General features: G+C 39.9%; 1 protein-coding gene across 1 annotated transcript in view; it reads left to right on the forward strand.

Annotated features, from left to right (window-relative positions):
- The first annotated feature begins 10,397 nt into the window (after positions 1-10,397).
- The window catches only part of igdcc4 (immunoglobulin superfamily, DCC subclass, member 4), a 50,530-nt gene continuing 40,982 nt past the window's right edge, over positions 10,398-19,945 (forward strand). The window contains exon 1 of the mRNA XM_075464226.1: positions 10,398-10,683. Coding sequence (XP_075320341.1) covers positions 10,617-10,683 — 67 coding nt within the window. The 5' untranslated portion in view covers positions 10,398-10,616. The remainder of the gene's footprint in view (positions 10,684-19,945) is intronic.

Below are 19,945 nucleotides of genomic sequence, written 5' to 3' on the forward strand. Positions count from 1 at the left end.
ACTGCAGCAAGAAATTCTTGGGAACCTAACCCCTCGACCAATCACCTCGCATGAGTCTGCTGTCACTTTGATTCAGGCCAATAGGTGGATTACTCTAATCCTTGACGTTATATTGTTGACCCAATCACGTTTTAGTTCCCTGTCCATGGTGCTGAACACGGAGATTAGAAAAACAATCTGTACAGTACCGACTGCTTCTCTAATGTAACAAACACCTTGCTGACAATTAGAATAGCTGTGAATGTCTGACACACTGTCTGTTGTGTATTCATGTATTTCATCAGGAGAGTGGCAATAATATAAAAATATGGATATCCAGGTTCGAATCCTGCAGCTCCTGTAAACGCAATCCGGTTGTCTTTAAACCGTCTTTCCTCATTTCCTCTTAATTTCCATAATATTTTGTGTAAAGGTCATTTCAATATGTGAATTCTACAGCTCCACATGGGTCAGGGTTAAGGAGTATGTCAGCTAATTATTCATTTTAAATGAAGGAATTGATATACACAATCTTTAGCACTTCACAGGTAAAACATTGGCCAGATATGTACAGAAGCAGTTAAGCTGCTGGCCCATCGCAGTGTGTGGGATTAACTAACTTCTCATGGGATTTACTGACTTCTAGTGGTGAGGTTGCAAATTGAAACCAACTCAATACCCATCAACCATCCCTTCAAAGTCAAAAAATATAGTGGCCACAACAACTGCAAAAATAGATGAATAAATAAGAAAGTAAATCAATAAACTCTCTCAATTAAGTGTTTGCTTTGTTTGCTCTGGGCTATGGTAGAAACATGTTGGTGCAACATTGCAGAATCCACAGAAAAAGGCTGGTGAAATTGGTAGAATGCTCATTTTAGGACATTGAAAAGACAAAAATTTTTTTATTTAACTGATTCCACACCAATTAAAGTGTTGTCATCAATATTATGTTGTATTGCTGCTAATAGAGCCCCATAAATTATACACACTGGTACTTTGACTTACCACAATTAGCAGGCTTGAATGGGGGAATTGTATTAATTATATCAGTGAATTTGTTCACTACCTCTTACTACTGCCACTGAAGTACAACAACATTTGTGGGTCCATCAATCCCCGAGAACAATTAAAGGTTGTCATCGTCACACGTGATTAAGCTGTGTGTGATGATGGTGACAAGCTGAAGGTTAGAAGCTTTAATCATACAGGTATGTCAAGTTATTCCATCAACCAAAGCTACAAATTGGCACACATGTGCTGAAAAAGTATGAAGTAAACCACATACTCATAAAACAGGACCTTTTTTCACTACAAGTCATAAGATCAAGAGAAACATAAAAGGTATTACACTGGATTATGGACTCAACAATTCAAAAACATGAATGGCACTATTGTTCTTAAATCATTCATTGGTAGAAGAACTTGTGTGCTTAGGCTTGTTGTCTTTTTCGGATGATCCCTTTTGTCTTTGGTTTCAATTCACGGACAGCTGTTCAGTAGTTTTCATTTTGAATTTCCATCCATCCATCATCTGCCCCTTTTCCTTTGAATTTTTTGGTTATAATTCAGAAATCATTGTTCCATCCTGATGGGTCATGCAGTCCCAAGTGTGGCAAAACAGGCCCAAAGCATGATACTACCACCACCACCATAATTTACAGCATTTGTCACAACCTTTTGGCTTGGCCATATCAACGATAAGTGAGCATCAGTATTCCTTTTGGGCAATAGTGGCTTTTTCTATGCAGCTGCATCCTCACTATTGTTTAGTGTTATAATGGTGGACTTATGGAGACATGAGATTGAGATAGAGAGAGGGACTTAGTTACTTTGAAAGTCACTGTCACTGACCTCACTGAATACTGAATTGGTTGATTTGACTGATGGAGTCCAAACTTTAGAGTTCTGTTAGTGAGGTTCTCAGACATATCATGTGTATAATATGCCATAACACACTTCCACAAATGAGTCGTGTGGATCAGACATTAACAGATCTAACTGCTAATCCTATAGGTTTATAAATCAGCACCAAAGTAAAAAAAATAAAAAAGGATGAGTTTCAAAAGTTAGTATATAGTGAGCCAAAGGAGGCCTCCTGACAGAGTGGAAGATGATTTTTTGACAATCATTCATTCATGCCAAGTTTCAGCTAATGAGCTTTAAACTCCTAAACTACTTGGTTAGGATTAGATATCAAAAACTACTTGGTTTGAGGTAAAAAAAAAACAAAAAAACATTATGGTTAGCCTTTAAAAAAAGGAATATCTTAGAAATCTCATCTTTACAGCTCACCAAGATAGTGAGTTTTGCTGTATCTGCAAAAAACAAAAATATGGTGTAGGCACATAAGAATATACTTTTTTTTTAAAGTTGTTCTTAGTGCCACAAAAAAATGTTACATTTCTGTTTATTTTAAGGAACACAATAAAAGCTCTGTGACTATTTCATGATTTATCATGAGACCATAACTGACACGAAGCATCCTTATCAGGCTTTTTGAGGTTAACTTTGGTAGAGAATAAGAGACCATTTGAACTCCATCTCACTTTTTAATGGACTCTTTCAAGTAGATGAATCTGTCTGCTTTTTATACACTAAGTGTCCCTCAGAATAAAATGAGGTGCTCTGACTGAACTAATAAGTAAAGTAAAAGTTAAAGTGCTGAAGGGACAGTTTTTTTTTTTATCATGGTTCTCATTTTCAGCAAAATTTTTATTGTGTCTTCTTTTCTTTAAAAATAAGCAAAACTCATCTGCAGTGTACAGTGTTTGTTTCAGAAGTGTAGTGTATACCAGGAACAGATGACCCTGTGAGATCACAAGAAACCATCAGGTATGGATTTCTGAAGTCTCCGCTCTGCTAAGCTGGCCATAACAATAAAATCAATTGGAATTTGCATTATGACATAGCAACACTCTCTGTAGATTAAGAAAAGGAGCGGATAAAAAAAAAAATTGGCATAGCTGTCATTTCAAGAGAAGAAAAACTGTGTCAGTGCCACTTTGCTGAAGACATTGGTTGCAGCAGTTTGCTGAAAGCTTTTAGTATAACTGGGAGCTAGGGGCCACACAGAGACATACAACCACACACATGCTCACACTCACTCCTCGGGACAATTTAGAGATACCAATTAACCTGACATGCATGCTTTTGGACAGTGGGAGGAAGCCAGAGTTCCCGGAGAGAACCCACCCATACACAGGGAGAACATGCAAACTCCACACAGAAAGGCCCCAGCAGGGAACTGAACCTGGAACCCTGTGAGACAATGGTGCTAACCACCACACCACCCTGCAACCCAAACCCAAACCCAAACCAAAACCATATATTTTTCTAATTGTACTGTAGTTTAACATGTTAACTGAGCCTTGTAGAGGCTGAGATGGACCTCTTGTGCTTCATGCATCTTGTCTAAGCATTGTACAGTCCGACCTTGGTGTCAACTTATTGGAACGTCCATTCTACCGGGAGGAGTGGCAGCTGTCTTTCATGTTTTCCACTTGTGAGAAGTCTTTCTTTCTGTAGAATCATGGACTTCAATTTTTTTTTCAAATGGCTTTGTAGCTTGTTTCAGATTAATAGTAGCAATTACTTTTCTTAGATCACTTTTGATGTCTTTCCTATTTAGGACTGTGTAAATATACACTTTTAATCAATTACATTTGAGTACCAGTCCCTGGCTCCTTCTATATGGTCAATTCATCAGTTTCTCACATATAGCTTCTGCATTTTGACCCAGTATGTGTTGAAAATATAATGATACGGTGCATTATGTCATGTGGAGTTGTTCATCTGAGGTTGCATTTACTGAACTCATCTGATTCATAACATCTTTGAATTGAAAGAGAGTGTACTTCCCTTTTTATATGCCCATTATCACTTTAATGTGAGCAACAACAAAGACCTCGGAGAAACAGAATACATGAGACCTTGGGTGTACAAGCCAGCAGTAAGAGGGCTGGAACTCTGGAAACTGTGGGCAGAAATTGTCATTTTCAAGGCAAACAGAGAGGGCTACTAAGGAGGTTAGCCAAGACTTGGGACTCTAAGAGTGGAAAAATGCCAGGGCACTTAGATGAACTGAACAGTTTTGGCAGCTATGAAATATGGCAAACACAGGACCAGCAAAGAAAGTGAACTCTGCAAGGGCAGGCCAGGAGCCTAACAAATCAGGGACCCAGAAATTAACACTCTCGCTCAAGGCTGGCAATAAAGGGTATGGTCCCTCATGTGGCTTATCCTCCAGTGGGCCTTTCATAGTGTGAAATATTCAGCCAACTGAACAAGAAGGCAAGGCAGAAAGAGTACAGTGTATAAAGTGTACAAAGATAGAGCAGTTTTATATAAAACAGGAAATGTCATAAACCACCACAAAAAGCCTGAGTGTATGTAATGACAACAACATTTCACAGACATATTTAATCAATTTTATTTTATTAAATATGTCTGTGAAATGTCATTTCATACATATTTAATAAAAAAAACAGATGATCTGTTCTTAAAGTTAATTAACAACAGGTCTTCAACATGAATGATCATTAGCATCCCAGAGAGAAAAAATTACTGAGGTGGGCACATCAGTGTTGAGCATATTAATGCTAGGCTATGGGAATATACAACTTTTGGGGCAACATATGCTTCCAAATTTATATGGTTCAGTGAAATACCTGGCCAATGTCAAACCACATTCCACATATATTTTAACAACATAGTTGCATAGTAAAAAGGTTTGGATTCTAGACTGAAAAGTAGCTGTTAACAAAGGATTTTAAACTCAAGTCTCTTGTTTAGTCATCCTGTGACATTCATCAAGGCCCTCCTACAGCCACCTTTTGAGGAACCTGAAGAAAACCCTCTAGGTAAAATGTGTAAGAATAGCAAAAGGTGCCTGATAAGGCATGCAATGTACAAGCATTGAGAAGAGATCATTTTGGAACAAACAACAGCAGCTGACGACCTGGGAATTATGAGGTTCAAACCAAATCTTTTTATTTCCCTAGTTCCTAAACACCTTCAGATTGTAGTTAAAGGAGGTGCTAATCTATTTTATATATTCTGTTTAGTATAAGTGTTATAAAACACAAAAACAAATTAGACACAGCAGTCAGAAAGTGCTGCAAGAGACTTTTTAGATACCACAATAAAGTGCATCTTACTGCTGTCGTTGCAATAACAACAAAAGTATCTACAGTATATACGTCGACAAATAAAATGACCTGTTCGTGTCTTGTCTTGGTTAAATCAATCCCAAAACACAAATGACAAAAAAAATTATATAAGAATTATCACCAATTTTTGCCTAATTGACACTCATTGTTTTTAGAGAAATGTAAGATAGCGTCCTCTGTAAAGGGTATTTTGGTTTTACTTCATGCTAAAACTCCACAGAAATTAAGTGTGTCAGTAAAAGGTAGTGGCACTACACAACGCACGCACATACATACACACAGAGTATTTTTTTGTATTACGAGTTTGAATACAAATTACGTCTTCGCTGGGTATGTGAATGCACTTTAAATTAGTTAAATTAGTTTAAAGTTTTTGTTTGTTGTTCAACGCTCATTATCCCAGCTTGATGCCCTCGAATGCAGCCCAGCGCCTCTGCACCTCGGTGACATTGTCCTCTAGTATAAAACACATTTGCCCAGTCACCCACTAAACCCATGTGCCACTGTTTTCTTAGTTTCCATGGGGACACTTTCCTGCTGACCAAGCATGTGGAGGGCAGCTCTCCGGCAAAAGGAGGTGGAATAACTTTGTGGTAAGGCAATCATACTCCAACTTCATTTACATGTCCAAACATGAACCATGGACCGTATCATGCTCTGTTTGTTCGCTAAACATTTCACAGTAGTTGATTAAACCTTGCTTAAGGTTGGAAGACACAATCCATAATAATTCTTAGGTAACGGAAATATAAAGTTCTTTTACAGGGTTGTGATAAATCAAGTTATATTGAAATGCAGATTTTCATTCAGACTGTTGGAAATATCTATTATACTATCTTCTACAGTCTGACCAGAGTTGCTCTTTTTATGCTATTGGCATGAAAGAAACATGTCTGGGCAGGCACCTCCAGATGAGGGCACTGTTCTCTGTGTCTTTTAGTCAGTCAGTCAGTCATTGGTATTTTCTCCCCTGATCAGGAAGCACTCTTCTGTCAGGTGTAGTTTGATTTGTCCAGCCTTGAAGAAGATGACAGACAGCCACCTTGGAGGAAACTGTACTCCGCATTTAAATATACAGCACAGACTCGAGACTCCTCGTGGCATTGACACAAGGACAAGAGCCATGTGGAGCAAAAGCAATTTGAAACTATGTTTTATAAATTCATAGCCGCTTGATAACTGCTTGTGTTTCAATGCAATGTCCTTAAACTATACTTTATGTGTGGGCTTTGTAAAAACTGTCATAGTTAAACAAGACTAAAGGATCATTGTCTTACCCTGTGAAATACGTTTCAATAAGATAGCTATCAATTGACTAATCAAATAATAACAGAGCTAAATGAATCAGAATAGTGGCATATTTTAATCGCCACTGTCTGATATATTAAATAGAATTAAATTTGATTCAATTAAATTCAGTTCAATAAAACTGTATTAATCTCTGAGGGGAAATTATATTGTTGCTGTATAGTTTTTTTCTTTTAGATAAAACAAAAGATAAAAATCCTTATCAATAAGCGCTGATCTTTGCTGATTACTGATTTTTACAGGGGTTTTTCTCTGTGTGTTATTATTTAATAATGTATTTCATCCTGCATTGAGTCTTTAGCAGCAGGAACCCTCACCTGTAGGGATTGAAAGTCAGTCTATTTTCCAGTTCTTTAACTTAGTCAAAACTACAACCAAATATAAAACCAAAGAGCGTATTCAACACACTGAATAACTTGCACATGTAGCTTCCTGGCACATCACACCAAAGAGTGGCTAAATACCCTTCTTATGGAATCGTCAATATGTGTCACGGCTCAGACAGACGACCAGAGGACCACAATTGCGTCACACAAGAAGGTTTATTAACTTCAGGGGAAAGGGAAGTTGGGAGTGAGTTGAGGAGAAAGTCTCAGGGGCTCCAGGGGGTCCGGGGGTTCCGAGGGTTACCGGGGTTATGGTGGTCCGTCCAAGGTGCCGTATGCGTGTCCCCCCCAGTGGCAGTGATGCGTCCTATGGAGCTGGATGGTCCGGAGGTCCTGGGGGGGGAACACACAGACAACAGGGCAGATGAAAAGGCAGAAGTGCAGTTCAAGGAGAATCCAAAATCGTACTTGCAAAGGCAGAAGGCTGGTCAGAATTACCGGGGCAGGAGAGTAGTCAGCAGTTGTCAAGGCAGAAGGCAGGTCTGGTTTTCCAGGGCAGAAGAGTTGTCAGGAATCAGGCGGGTCCGAGATCACAGAACAGGAGTCAGAGAGAGTCACAAGCAACCTGGTTCCGGGTGTGAGCTTTGCAGACGATCTGACAAGATGTGGCTGAAAAGCAGGGCTTTAAATACAGAGCATGATGAACTGGAATGAAGTGCAGCTGGCAGGTTAACGAGAGTGGAGCAGAGCAGAGCAGAGACAGGTGGAGGTAATCAACAGGTTGTTACCAGGCAGATAGAGAGAGCCCATGACAATATGTTTTTGAATATAGTGTTCTTTAAGAAAAGATACATTCATCTAAATCCCTTGTTGACTGCAGTTTTTGTTACTTGTGTCTGTGATGTTTGAACAATGACTGTAAAATGACCTTGCATTTGCTCAAAAATTAATTGTGGAAATGAATGAGGATAAGGTGGTAATCCATCTTAACTTTGAGTTATGTCTTAGTTTGTTTCTGCTTGAGATCTCTCACACTGCTTGAACCTCCTTTACTGCTGTTTCAACTGCAAAATAAATGCTGGATATACTCTGAGCTACTATAAATAATAGAAAGCAAATGTGCAAGAGAATTTTATTAATCAGTACTTTACTGGATTCTATTTAATATGCTCTTTATATATCTATTCATGTCATACATGAAATTCATTGTTTAACAGTTATGTATGTACAACATAAACTGTATTTCTGTACAGTTTTCATCTGCAAACTACAGTAATGCTGATATTTAAAAAGACAATAACTCAATATGCACAAAGTTGGTTGTATTACAAAAACTTTTTTTTTCAGTGCATGCATGCCCTTTGAAGTGTGTCTTAGTTATTTCAGAAAAATACATTGCTCTAAACATATTTGTAGACTATTATTTTCTGGAGTGCAATACAGACACTGAGTTCCTCAGCAGCCAATTACTGAATTGTGTGTTTCTCTGCTAAGAGGAAACTACTGGAAGCACTCGGTGTCTAACTGAAGCCAGACAAGTTTACCATCATAATTGGTCTCAGAGGGCAGTCCATCAAATGTGAGAAGAAGTTTCTCAGAAATTGGCCTGCCTGGTTTTAGTTTGTCCTGCTTTCTTTAACAGCGGAGAGACAGCTGTGTCTGTTGAAACAATGATCAGTGGTAATCGTTGTCTACAAAAGTGCTTATTTGTATTAATGAGAGAGGAGTGTTCAGTCAAAGGGCAGCCAGTCTCGTGGATCAAATGTGCATGGCTTGCCATGTCTGTTGCCGACAACGGATTGCAGGGGCTTCAAATTTTTGCTGCCGCACGGTCACTCAGTTTGTGGTTTTAAGAGAATCAGGTTACACATAAGTAAAAACATAGCTTCGAGCAGGTCATTCCCTCCATCTGATCCGAGGGGCAGTTTCATTTAGTCTCAGCTGTTAGAGCTGCAATATAGAAACCTGTATAATGATGTGCTGCTCTGTGAAGGTGCACTGCTCTTATTTACTACGACTTCCTGTGGAGCAATAGGCTACAACAGATTTACAGTGAGTAACAGATGGAGGCACTCAGCCAAAACTCCAAATTTGTGGGCAGCTGATAGCTGGTGTTCATTATTTTACAGCAGCTGGGTAGGAAAAAGGAGGAGCAGGGAAACTACAGTTTACAGAGACACAGTCTCCGAGGACACAGCAGTGAGATTAGTTTTCCAATGCAATCACATAATCCAGTGGACATTTGCTTTAATCAGACACCTGGGAAATGCATCCATCCCATTTCATTCCGCCGGCTCAAATCAATCTACTATCAGTATTAAATGAATACACTGAGGCCAGAAATCTATCTGACTGGACAAGATATCATGACCAAAGGAAGCTCTTTCATTATAGCCTGGTATGATTGATTGTATTTTCTCAAGGCAATGCAAACCCTTCTCCACCAGAAAAACTGCAGATGCATTTAAGTCAGATAAAACCCTGTCTTTAAAGGCATATGTTATGGTTATGGCACACGGATGGACTCAAAGCAATTATCACTGGACTTTCATTTCATCCCAACAAGCAGTTTTCAGGTAGATACCACATCAAATGTCGTACAATGCACAATGGAATGTAGAAAGAAAGAAAAACCAATGTGTTTTACAGTGTGACAAGCAGCAGTTCTAATGTGGTTATTATTTGCTGTAGAGTCACATCTGACAGGTACGTCCCAGGCTGCTGAATGTGGGGATGCTGCTGGTATCAGTGATACTGAGAGCACTACAGGAGGTGAGTTTTTGTCTGCACCGGGAGGCTGGGCTCCAGCTGGCTCCTGCTATGTGTTTACATGCAAAGTCAGAAGGTCCGTCAGCACTCGGAGGAGGGGGTGAGCTGGTTGATTGATTGGGATGCACAACCTCCCCAACTCCCTCTTCAGCCCACATCATGTGCACCCCTTTCCCTTTTTCCTTTCTTTTTTTTCAAAGTCAGGCCTGCTTTGTCACACATAACCCATTAACAAAGGTGCAAAACACACAGCATTGAGATGATCAAATGGATGACCGTGAGCATATCTAAGATATTGTCTCGAAGGGGTGTGTGAGCGCTAACATCACCAGTGTCTCCAGCTTTGGGTTCAATCGGGGCAACGCATTAGCAGTCCTCACAGGCACCCACTTAGCCAGACTGTTCTCCACACTTCATTTTGCTCTTGCAGACACTGAATTATCATAAAGACTCTGTCAGCCCAGACAGACAGACAGAGAGCCTGGGGTAAAGTACATTTTTTAATTCATTTATTTTATATTTTTTTTTTGCAATTTGGCAAGAGCTTTCTAGCCAAAAGCGTGTCTGCTTTGAACAGACATCTTGCACGTGAGTGGAAATCATGGAGCCGATAAAGGGCAGCGAAGGTGTATGATAGAATCACCGATAGCTTCTCAGGACTCCAGCAACGACCAGCCAGCCAGTGTCTGTGGTGGACGGGCGTGTGCGCGAATATGCGCGCGCACGTGTGCGGCCATGCGTGTGTGTGTGTGTGTGTGTGTGTGTGTGTGTGTGTGTGTGTGTGTGTGTGTGTGTGTGTGTGAGGATCAGCAGCAACACACACTTAACACTGGTTTGCAACATGGCGTTGAAGCGCCGAGAGACACGACGGCTCTCAATGTCTAATGCCAGCGTTTTGTTCGGGAAGCCAGGGGACTGTTGAGCGGGGAGAACGAAACACAGAGACTCTTTTACGCACCGGCTGAGACAATAGCGGATTCCGACGTATGTATATAGCTATAGCGGTATAACGGGTTGTATAGACGCACGCTGCTACCCCACTGGTGGAAATCAAAGGCTGTACATGGCGGTGGAGAGCACAATTTGGCTGTTCTGTCTTCTTTCGCTGTTTTGTGGTCCATCCAACCAAGGTAAAGTCCTCACTTTAATCATCTGCAGTTTTTTTTCTTTTCTTTTCTTTTCTTTTTCATTTCTTTTTCTTTCTTCGGTGGGGTGCATGTGTTGGGTAGCGCACCACTCATATTACGCAGAAGTGCAGTTACTCAGCACATAACTAGGCTGCAATAACACATAATACGGAGCTGCTGGGAGAATTCGCACCTTGCACGGTCTGTGCAGCGTCTCCTCGGTATTTCGTCTTAAACTCACGTGGCTTCTCTGGTGTTTGTGGCGTCGGGTTGGGTGGAAGACTTTTGGCGTTGCGAAGTTGCAACGCATTGCCCCAGGAGGAGCAGCCTTTAAACGCTGCCACAGGGCGGCCACAGGGCTTTGAGTCAACCGGGGAAAGTTTGGTTCAAGAACAGGGAATGGGGCTCACAATGAAAGAAACTACTGCAAGCAGTCGGATCTTGCATGTGTTTGTATGCCTGGCCAAAAAGAATAACTTCTTTTACGAACGACGCGCACAGTATGACACGGTTCAATGCAGGTTATCAGCTACTGTCTCCGACAAGTTGAGTGAGATGCTTTGAGAGATGGCACTGCCTTCATAAGTGCATCATTTGTTTACCCACGCCTCAGCCTCCGAAACTTGAATATGGACGTGTTTAAATGCTCAGAATGAACGATGCATAGCAGAAGATCAGTCTTTCGTTTGCTCCAGAGCGTCAAAGTCAGGTGGGAAAAGAAGAATCTGGCCCCACTGGCGAACTGGTTAGAGACTGACTGCTCACATGATTTACATGACAAAAGACCTGTGCAGGATATCAGCACAGCTTTAACATTTAAATGCTCTTCAGGGCCAGGAAACAGATGTAATAAGTTTAACAAAACTTTCCTTTGAGAACCAAAGCGTTTCGTCTCATGAGTTGAAGTAGGCTACATTCTGCCTGTGTGTCTGAAATCACTAAAACAGGTCACGAGAGCAACAATGATGTCGTGAAAGTGGTCTAATCAGCATGTAATACTTTTATTTGCCAAACTTTAATCCATTATCTCCGTATTGGACTTCATGGATATGTGTTTTGTTTTTTTTTATTATGAAGTGTAAAGATTAATGGACTGAGCGTTTTGTTTATATCTGTCAATCATGGGGACAAGGCAGATGGGACTTAATGTAGCTGTAGTCATCACGCCTGGAAACACGAGTGATCAAATCTATTCTCCACTGTAAACTGGAAGCTGATTTCATCCTTACAAAACATCTTTGTCATGACCTTTGTGTCACATTTAAAGTCAGTGTAGTTTTTTCGCTGGTGTCCTGAGGGGATTTTTACCACAGGTGATGAGAAATAAAGCAATGCTGTGCACAAGGTTTGGTGTGGCGAGGAAAAAGTCCAGTGTAAAGTGCATACAGGTAGACATCGCCTCACTCTGAGATACTGCAGTTATAACCTGCATGCGATCCATTATCCATTGTCCAATTATGCTTATGAAGGCTATTAAAGGGAGGTGACTAGAGGTGTGCCTCCTTGACTTTCATCTGATATAGCAGTTGAAGGTCAGAGGATACAATTTATATAGAGTTAGATTACTGTGGCCTGCAGACTCCAGCAGAGTCAGAGTAGATAGTGACATCGCTTGAAGTACTCTGGACACATGACCTGGTGCCACACTGGAGGCGATCACATCCGCATGATGAAATCTCTTGCAAGTAAAAGCCGATTGGTGTAAAGGATGGCTGCGATAAGACTGTGGAGGATGTTCATCTATTTGCACAGATATATATATATATATATATATCACCAAACCTTTCACAGTTTTGATATTTAGCCAGTATTCAAACAGCTTTTGATTTTTTTTAAACGATCAGATTCACAACAAAAAGAAGATTAGTCTTCCATTCTAAGATCCAGAGTATTTGTTGTTTGTCCTCAGAAAGTGTTTTCACAGCAAAAGCAGAATTTGTACTTATGAGCTCAGTTGGCTGCAGAGTTGTGCTTTATGAGCAGATGGATAATTAGTTCTCATTATGTTATTATCAACAACCACACTATTATGTCATCAAGTACAGTAAACAACACGGGCATGTTTTTCTTTTTATACAATTTATTGGGCTCCAAAAGTGGAGCATGCATTATTTTGGTGGGTGTTGATGGTTGTGTGAATGGAGGCTGGTCATGAGTGGGGGCTGAGGGAGATTCTGGAACAGGGATGAATTGGTGGGTGCTGGTGGGGCAAATATGAGGACAAGGGCTATTTCTACACACACACACAAAGAACTTCCCTCAACTGTTCTAAAGATCAAATGAAAATATGTCAGCTTAACTAAACACAACACCAGCGAATGAATGAAACAAAAGTGCCGAAGTGTCTGTGTGTTCACTGTCAAACAGTACTACACAGTTACAGCTACTGCAGTGGGCATATTTTAAAAAAATAAAAAAATCCAATCATGGTTCCGTAGGCCTTTATGAGTAAATTAATCTGATTATTATAAGGGCTTTGGCCTTTTTATTTGCTCATGAAAGACGAAAAAAAACTCATGAAGTAAATTAGTTGGCATATACCCAGTTCAACAGCCACCGCATGTAATTCCACAGGAGCAGCAGAGTGTGATATGCCTTAATCAAACTCAGATGTTCTTCGCGTTCATTTCTTTCACTGCGCCCAGTTACATATGTTCTTCAAACTACTTGTCTGTCTGTTCTTGAAAGAACCCAGAAAATGTGTGTGAACAATACGCAAACCCCTGACAAATAAATTTGTCAGGGGTTTGCTCAGTGAGTCGTTCACATGCGACGTATTGTTTCTGCAAAGAGATTGAAATCTTAAATCTTGTGCTCATGGCAAATTGTAAAACATCCACTAAATTCTTGGGACATTATTTACATTGATTGTCATTTTTGTCATGTCAGCCAGCACAGGTTTTAAAATAATTTAATACAATTTGGAGTTTTCTTTTGTCCCTGCACCACATTAAATTTCTTTCATGTTTGGGACAGAAAATCGTCAAGTAGAAAACTGAGTTTTTTGTTTTGTTTCTGGGTTGTTTTTTTTTTGTATATGGGAGAACTCTTAAAGAGAGAGACAATTATTATGGTCTTTCAGATTCCTAGATGGGATTCTTAGATTGTTTTTTGTGCGAAGCTCGCACAGAAAACATATTTAACATGATTATACGGCGGTTTGGGGAAAACAGACCAGAATTCACTGGAGAAGTTATTTTACAGTGTACTTTATTTTGACTCAGGATGGTTATTGTTTTGTTATTTGTCGGTGGAGTAGTGGACAATAGATTTTCCACAGGCAGTTTTGCTGTTTGTTAGCTTGTTTCAGTTGCTTGTTCCTTAGTTGATTAGACTAACATCCTCAGGGGATTCGAGTTATTTTGGTTCGTATATGATTCTGTTTATAAATAGTTTCCATATTTATTGTATTTAACAGGCTTCACAACATCTCAGTGTTAAGGAGAATGTTTACACCCCAAATGTTTGTTTTCATATAGGGGGGAGACAGTTAGCATCGCAATTCATACCACAGTTAACAAGGACTCAAGCTAATATTAGCTTATAAATTGGCAATCCTCCCAATAAAGAATTTTCCAATTTCGCAACTTTTGCGACTTTCCATATGCCAATGGTCATTTTTCCAAAGCGCCTGGTGACAACTACAACTGTAGCACAAACAGTTACCATCACTGCCCACTCTCTGCTTGCAGTTTGCTCAGCTAGTTGCAGAAAAAAAGCATCAGCAGCACGTGGGAGCTGTTCACAAATGCACAGTGTTGTCCTTGTGGCTTGATATTCAGAATGAAAAGGGGAAAAATAAAAATAAATAAAAGGGGAAAACAGGTCATTACTCTGTTATTTTCCTTCCCAGCTAAGTTAAAGGAATCATACTCAGAATAAACATTTTAAATGAAAACATTTCCTCAAAAGGTCCTCACATAGATTTCAAGTCTGTGCCCATCAGCATCACTGCTTTGCTGATGTTTTTGTGTGTTCTAAAATCCCCGTTAAAACAGAGACTTAAGAGGGATATTCATCTGTGAAATGAATAAGGAGGGCTTGCTATCTTTAGGCTCCAGTATGTAAACTATTAGTTCCAGTTTTGAAATAAGATGATGAAATGAATAAATTCAGTTTTTTTCAGGTCAGACTGGGTCACTTCTCTTTTTCGCTCATAGTTAAAGTGTTCAGAGAATCCTGAGGAGGATTTGACTGTGGAAATCCTGCTGCTAAGGTGAACCTGCTCAATGTTAGTCATGGTGTCGGGAGTGGGAGGGAAATGTTTTCTGAGTTGAGAATTTATTTCACACACTGCACCATGGTACTGTATTACAAAGTCCAGTGTCAAGCTTAAACATCAAGGCAATGTAAAGTTACACAAAGTGTGTGTGTGTGTGTTTGTGTGTGTGTGTGGGGGTGGGGGGGGGTATTTTTTTGTATCAACTCAACCAAGTTCAGTCCCAGGTTTTTACCACAAAATGCGCATATCACAAATTTCACTCTCAGCTATCATAATATGAGATGATGCTTACAAATCTGCTCCACTGCTAAAGGCAACATTGAATGACAGCCTTAATATTTGTAGAATATTAACTGCCTCTGTATTTGCATTGTAACTGGTCTCATATTGTTTTAAAGCAAATGGGCATGAAAGCAGTTGTAATTTTAAGAAGTCCCACCTTGCTTGTTCATAAATAACTGATTGTTTGTTATTTAAAGAAGACAAGTCCAACACAAACCTATAAGATTATCAGATCTTACATTTGTGTTTTCATAGCGAGTTAAAATGGCTTTACAGATCGCACCAAAAGCTGTGGACAGCACATGTTTGTGTATTGCGTAATTTTTACAGCAAAAGTTGGGTAGCATGCACATAAGAGTGTACATTCCATAACATCATTTTATTCTAATTTTCTCTTGTCTGGTGGCCCGTTTGCTCTCAAAAATACTTTTGGGATGTCTGTTGCTCCATTCTATTGCCAATTATTGACTTTATTTTTCATATTGCATACATTGTTTCATACTTGAATGGGGGCAAACAAACAGCTTCTGTTACTATAGGCTGGGGCAAAGAGTGGCTTACAGAGCTTTTAAAGCTACTTTAAAGTTTTCTTTAAAGCTGCATTTCATTTCAGTGACGAGTTTTCTTCCAGATGACGTTTCTGTGTGATGATCAGACTGCTGCTGCATTAGTAAATGATGATCTACCATTTTTTTTACCGTTTTTTTTTTGTTTTTGCTTGCTTTAAATAAATGTCACCCTTTAGTTTGTTTTTATCACATTTAGAATCAAATGGGTGTCACAACAGAAATCAAAGCTGAATCTAAATTGGTCAGAGATTTTCATCTGCAATGTGGAAATAGCAAAATAGTGACTTTTGACCTTTTGGATCTTCCCAGTTTTCTCTGCAGGGCCCTTTTTTAATGATGGTGCTGGTCTACATCTTTACGTTTTCTATGAGTTGCCATCTGTATCTCCTCCTGATCTCTGTCATTATCTTAAATGTTTAGAGTGCATTCAGCTCCCGTTTGTTGTGTCTGCATCAGAGGGACAGCTTTTTAACCTAGTGGTATCTACAGAATATTAAACATTGCTCTTGCAGAGGGATGCATGTTGCTGCTTGTAGAATAACCTGCAAATGTTGTTGCAGCGCCGCCTCTCGTGTGTAACAGCTCCTCTGGAATCACCCCCCCCCCCCCCCCCCCAAATTCAGTACATGTTTGATGTGTGTATTTAAAATTCTGTCCAGAGGCTGAATTGAATAATGAAAATATCCTCACACTAACTTCTTCCCTTTTATCAGCACTACACCTTAAATAGCTTCATGTAATTGTTTTTCTAATTTGAATGTAAAATATTTAAATAGTCTGATTAATGACTTTTGGTCTGGTTGTTAGAATTAATTGAAAATTGGTACCAAACTATAATAAAGTCGGTATGTCTGATACATACACAGATTTCGTAGGACTTTAAAAAAAAAAAAAAAAAAGAGTTTGTCAGACAGCTGTATCTGTGGACAATGGCTAATTACACATTAGGGCAAATTAGGTATCTGCATCTGTGTGTGTGTTTGCTGAGGTATATGATTTCCACCGATGTGCCTGCTTGTGTGTAAGCCGGGGTGTGTCAGCTGCAATTTGTGAGTGCATCTTGATCCCCTCCCCAGAGAGCACATACTAAATTGGGATGCATATTATTTAAAGATGCCCTGGGCTGAGTTTCATCTAGGTATATTTGTGGAGTGAATATGTTGATTTGTTTTTTTTACTGTGTCCTATGTTAGCCTCTTGCTGCCAGGGAAAGAATCTTAAGCACAGAAGTATTTGCATTAAAGGAGAAGCAGCCTTCAGGTTGATTTTGTTTGCTGTGAATTCATATGATTTTCTCTCTGGGGTTCCAGAAAGTCTTGTGGTGAATTTATTTTGTGAATGCTTTCACACAGTTGTAAATAGCCTCTCTAAAATGTCTGAAAATATGAACCTGTGAGCTAAAAAAAAAATAACTCTGATGTCTCCATTCTTAAATGACTCAAACAAGCCTTTTTTTTTTGCGTTATGTTCTGTAAAAACTAGTTTTCAAGTAAGTACATTTTGTCAAATATTTATGTAGATAACAGATCCTCTACTATTGGCCAACAGCAGAAATTTTTATTGTCAACCATTACAATGGTCTGGCCTTATTTCAATGAAATATATGGGATTTAGGTCTGGACTCTGGCTGAGCCACTTAAACACTTTGGCTGTATGATTCAGATCACAATGTTGTTGGACATTCAAAAGCAGCCTGAAGCCATGCTTTTTTGCTGACTGCCTGAGGGTTTTCTCTAGAATCTTAATTGAAACAATCCTTTTCAAAGTCAAAAGATCAACAACAAGACCACATAGGTGTGTGTGAGCAATTGTGGTACCAAGATCAAAAGTTTGTCTGCATTAACAAGATACTTGTGTTACTCAGGTGGTGTTACAGGACTTTGGGCTAAAGCTTTCAATAAGTGAAAGAAAGGAGAAGTATTCAGAATACCACAGCCACAGTCAAGAATTGTGCTGGGAGCGTCATGTTTTTGGGTTGGTTTTCAGTGGGGAAGGCAGTGGTCTCAAAGTAAATTACATAATGTGAAAAGGAAATGGCACTAAGATTCTGGTGGAATCTGTCTTTAAAAAAAAAAAAACTGATTACTGTAATCAAACCTTTAAATTCATTATATTTTATTTTAAAGTACTTTTAAAGGTCTGAGACTCCCCATTATTTGGTTTGTCCCCTCTGGACCACTGTTGTCATATGATGGAGGCCACAGAGGAAGACTCGAGCCATATGTGGATATCGAGGCTCATTCCAAGGTAATGTAAATCGAGCAGTTCAACCTAGAGATTGTTGCAGTTGAAAGAGCAGTCGAGAGGCATTTTATTCTCACATTTCAGTACAGTTCACCTCGGCATGGTCCTTCACTAATTTTTATCCTTTTTCCAGTGTTGGTAGTACTGCCCAACTGATCACCATTTTGAGCACCATTTCAGCCAAGGTTCCCTGTAAGCCAAGCTGACTTGCCAATTGGTCAGAGAGAATCCTCACTTTCTCTTTCAACTTTGCAGCCACACTAAGGCCCTGTGCAAGCTGACATATTTCCTCGTCTTTTGAAAATCCAGCACACAATCTACACCATAAATCTCAGATATATCAGTTATGCACATTGTCAGCATATTATATGTATGACCATGAGCGTGCTTTCTTACGGTAAGTATGGATGTACAAATCGATCCTTATTGTTCTCCGCTGGCTCGAGTTGAGCTCTGTAGCCCACAGTTGTTATGATCACATCCAGAAAATCAGTGTGTGTGTGTGTGTGTGTGTGTGTGTGTGTGTGTCACCGCAGCTTCACATGCACTGTACTGATAAACAGCTGATCCCACCCATGTCGAAGGGATGCTTTCTGCAGTGGAAAAGGAAGCAGGGATGAGCTATGTCATATCAAACCATACCATGTTATAAAATCACGCCATAAAGCTTACCTTAAAGGACCACAAACCAGGGGGGGGTTGAGATTTGGCCCATCTGCAAACAGAGATCAAGTGTGAATGAGGATTTTTGAGAGCATTCATACTTAAATCCTAAGAGCACACAGATACATTACGACAGCAGTGTGGCAGTGCTATTTCATCATGTTGTCTTACTTGGTCTATAAGATCAGCTTTGATGAGTACATTATGTTGATATAAGGAGGCTGTAGGAGCCTTAGTCGGCACTAACTGTAGTTTAAGGCCAAATCATAATCCTATCCCTCTAAGACAGTAGGCCAGTGTACCTCGCTGGTAGTGTTTTTACCGGTGTGTGGGCATTTGTGAGAGTATCAGCAGCCTAGATGAACTTACATGCTTAACCAACCAAAGGTCACCTTTGGTCGATTTCTCCTTGCTGTCTGCTCAGTCACATGACGGTTGAAGTTGATTATCTGTAGAAAAATACTGATATTTATACTGTATGCTGCAGTGGGAGATGGTGTTTTAGGAATTCATTGTAGAGCTGCACTTCAGTAATGAGTGAAGTGCATCACACAACAGAGTGCACACATTTCTGAATCTCTTGAACAATGAGTTGTGCATTTCTACTGATCATTCAAATGCAGTACATTATTCAAAGATCACAGCACAACTCCCATACTCTGATGGAAAACGTCCTCACTGAGAACCCCGCTGTGAGGATAATATGTGAAGCTTGATCAGAGCCCTTCTCAGTGCATGAGCCAGGTAGTGTCACATAACAATGTCATTCATCATCCTGATACTGTGTGAGAGGTTCAAGTCTGATCATTGCAGACATGCTTTATAAAGTCCATGTGCCTCACTTGAGAAAGCAGCATTGAGGAAAAGGAGATCCGATTCAAACATTTAAACTGTTCTGCCTGTGATCTTTGTCCTGTCCTTTGTTGTGTTTTGGTATCATTCAGTACGTTACCAGATGCAATCCCACTCACCAGTGTCACAAGCCTTTTCCTGTAGGCTCAGTGGGCTTCTCTGTGAAAAAAACTTTTTCTGATTTGGATCTCCTGTGCTACTTCCATGTTAGTTTTATTGCTAGCTTTGTTGACTCATGCAAGTGCGTCTGGCACTTGACATGGCCATGTGGAGGCCCCATGCTGCTGGGAGGCTCTGCGTGCAAGAAAGCTGCTCTCTGATTGGAGGAAGCATGACTGGGATGAATGAGCAGTGTACATAGAGCAGTAGGCATGAGAGATTGCACTGATACGCCCCCTCTAACTCTCTATCCCCTGCTCTTCCCTCTGTTCCA

This window comes from Odontesthes bonariensis, chromosome 1, assembly GCF_027942865.1.
Source record: "Odontesthes bonariensis isolate fOdoBon6 chromosome 1, fOdoBon6.hap1, whole genome shotgun sequence".
Taxonomy (NCBI): domain Eukaryota; kingdom Metazoa; phylum Chordata; class Actinopteri; order Atheriniformes; family Atherinopsidae; genus Odontesthes; species Odontesthes bonariensis.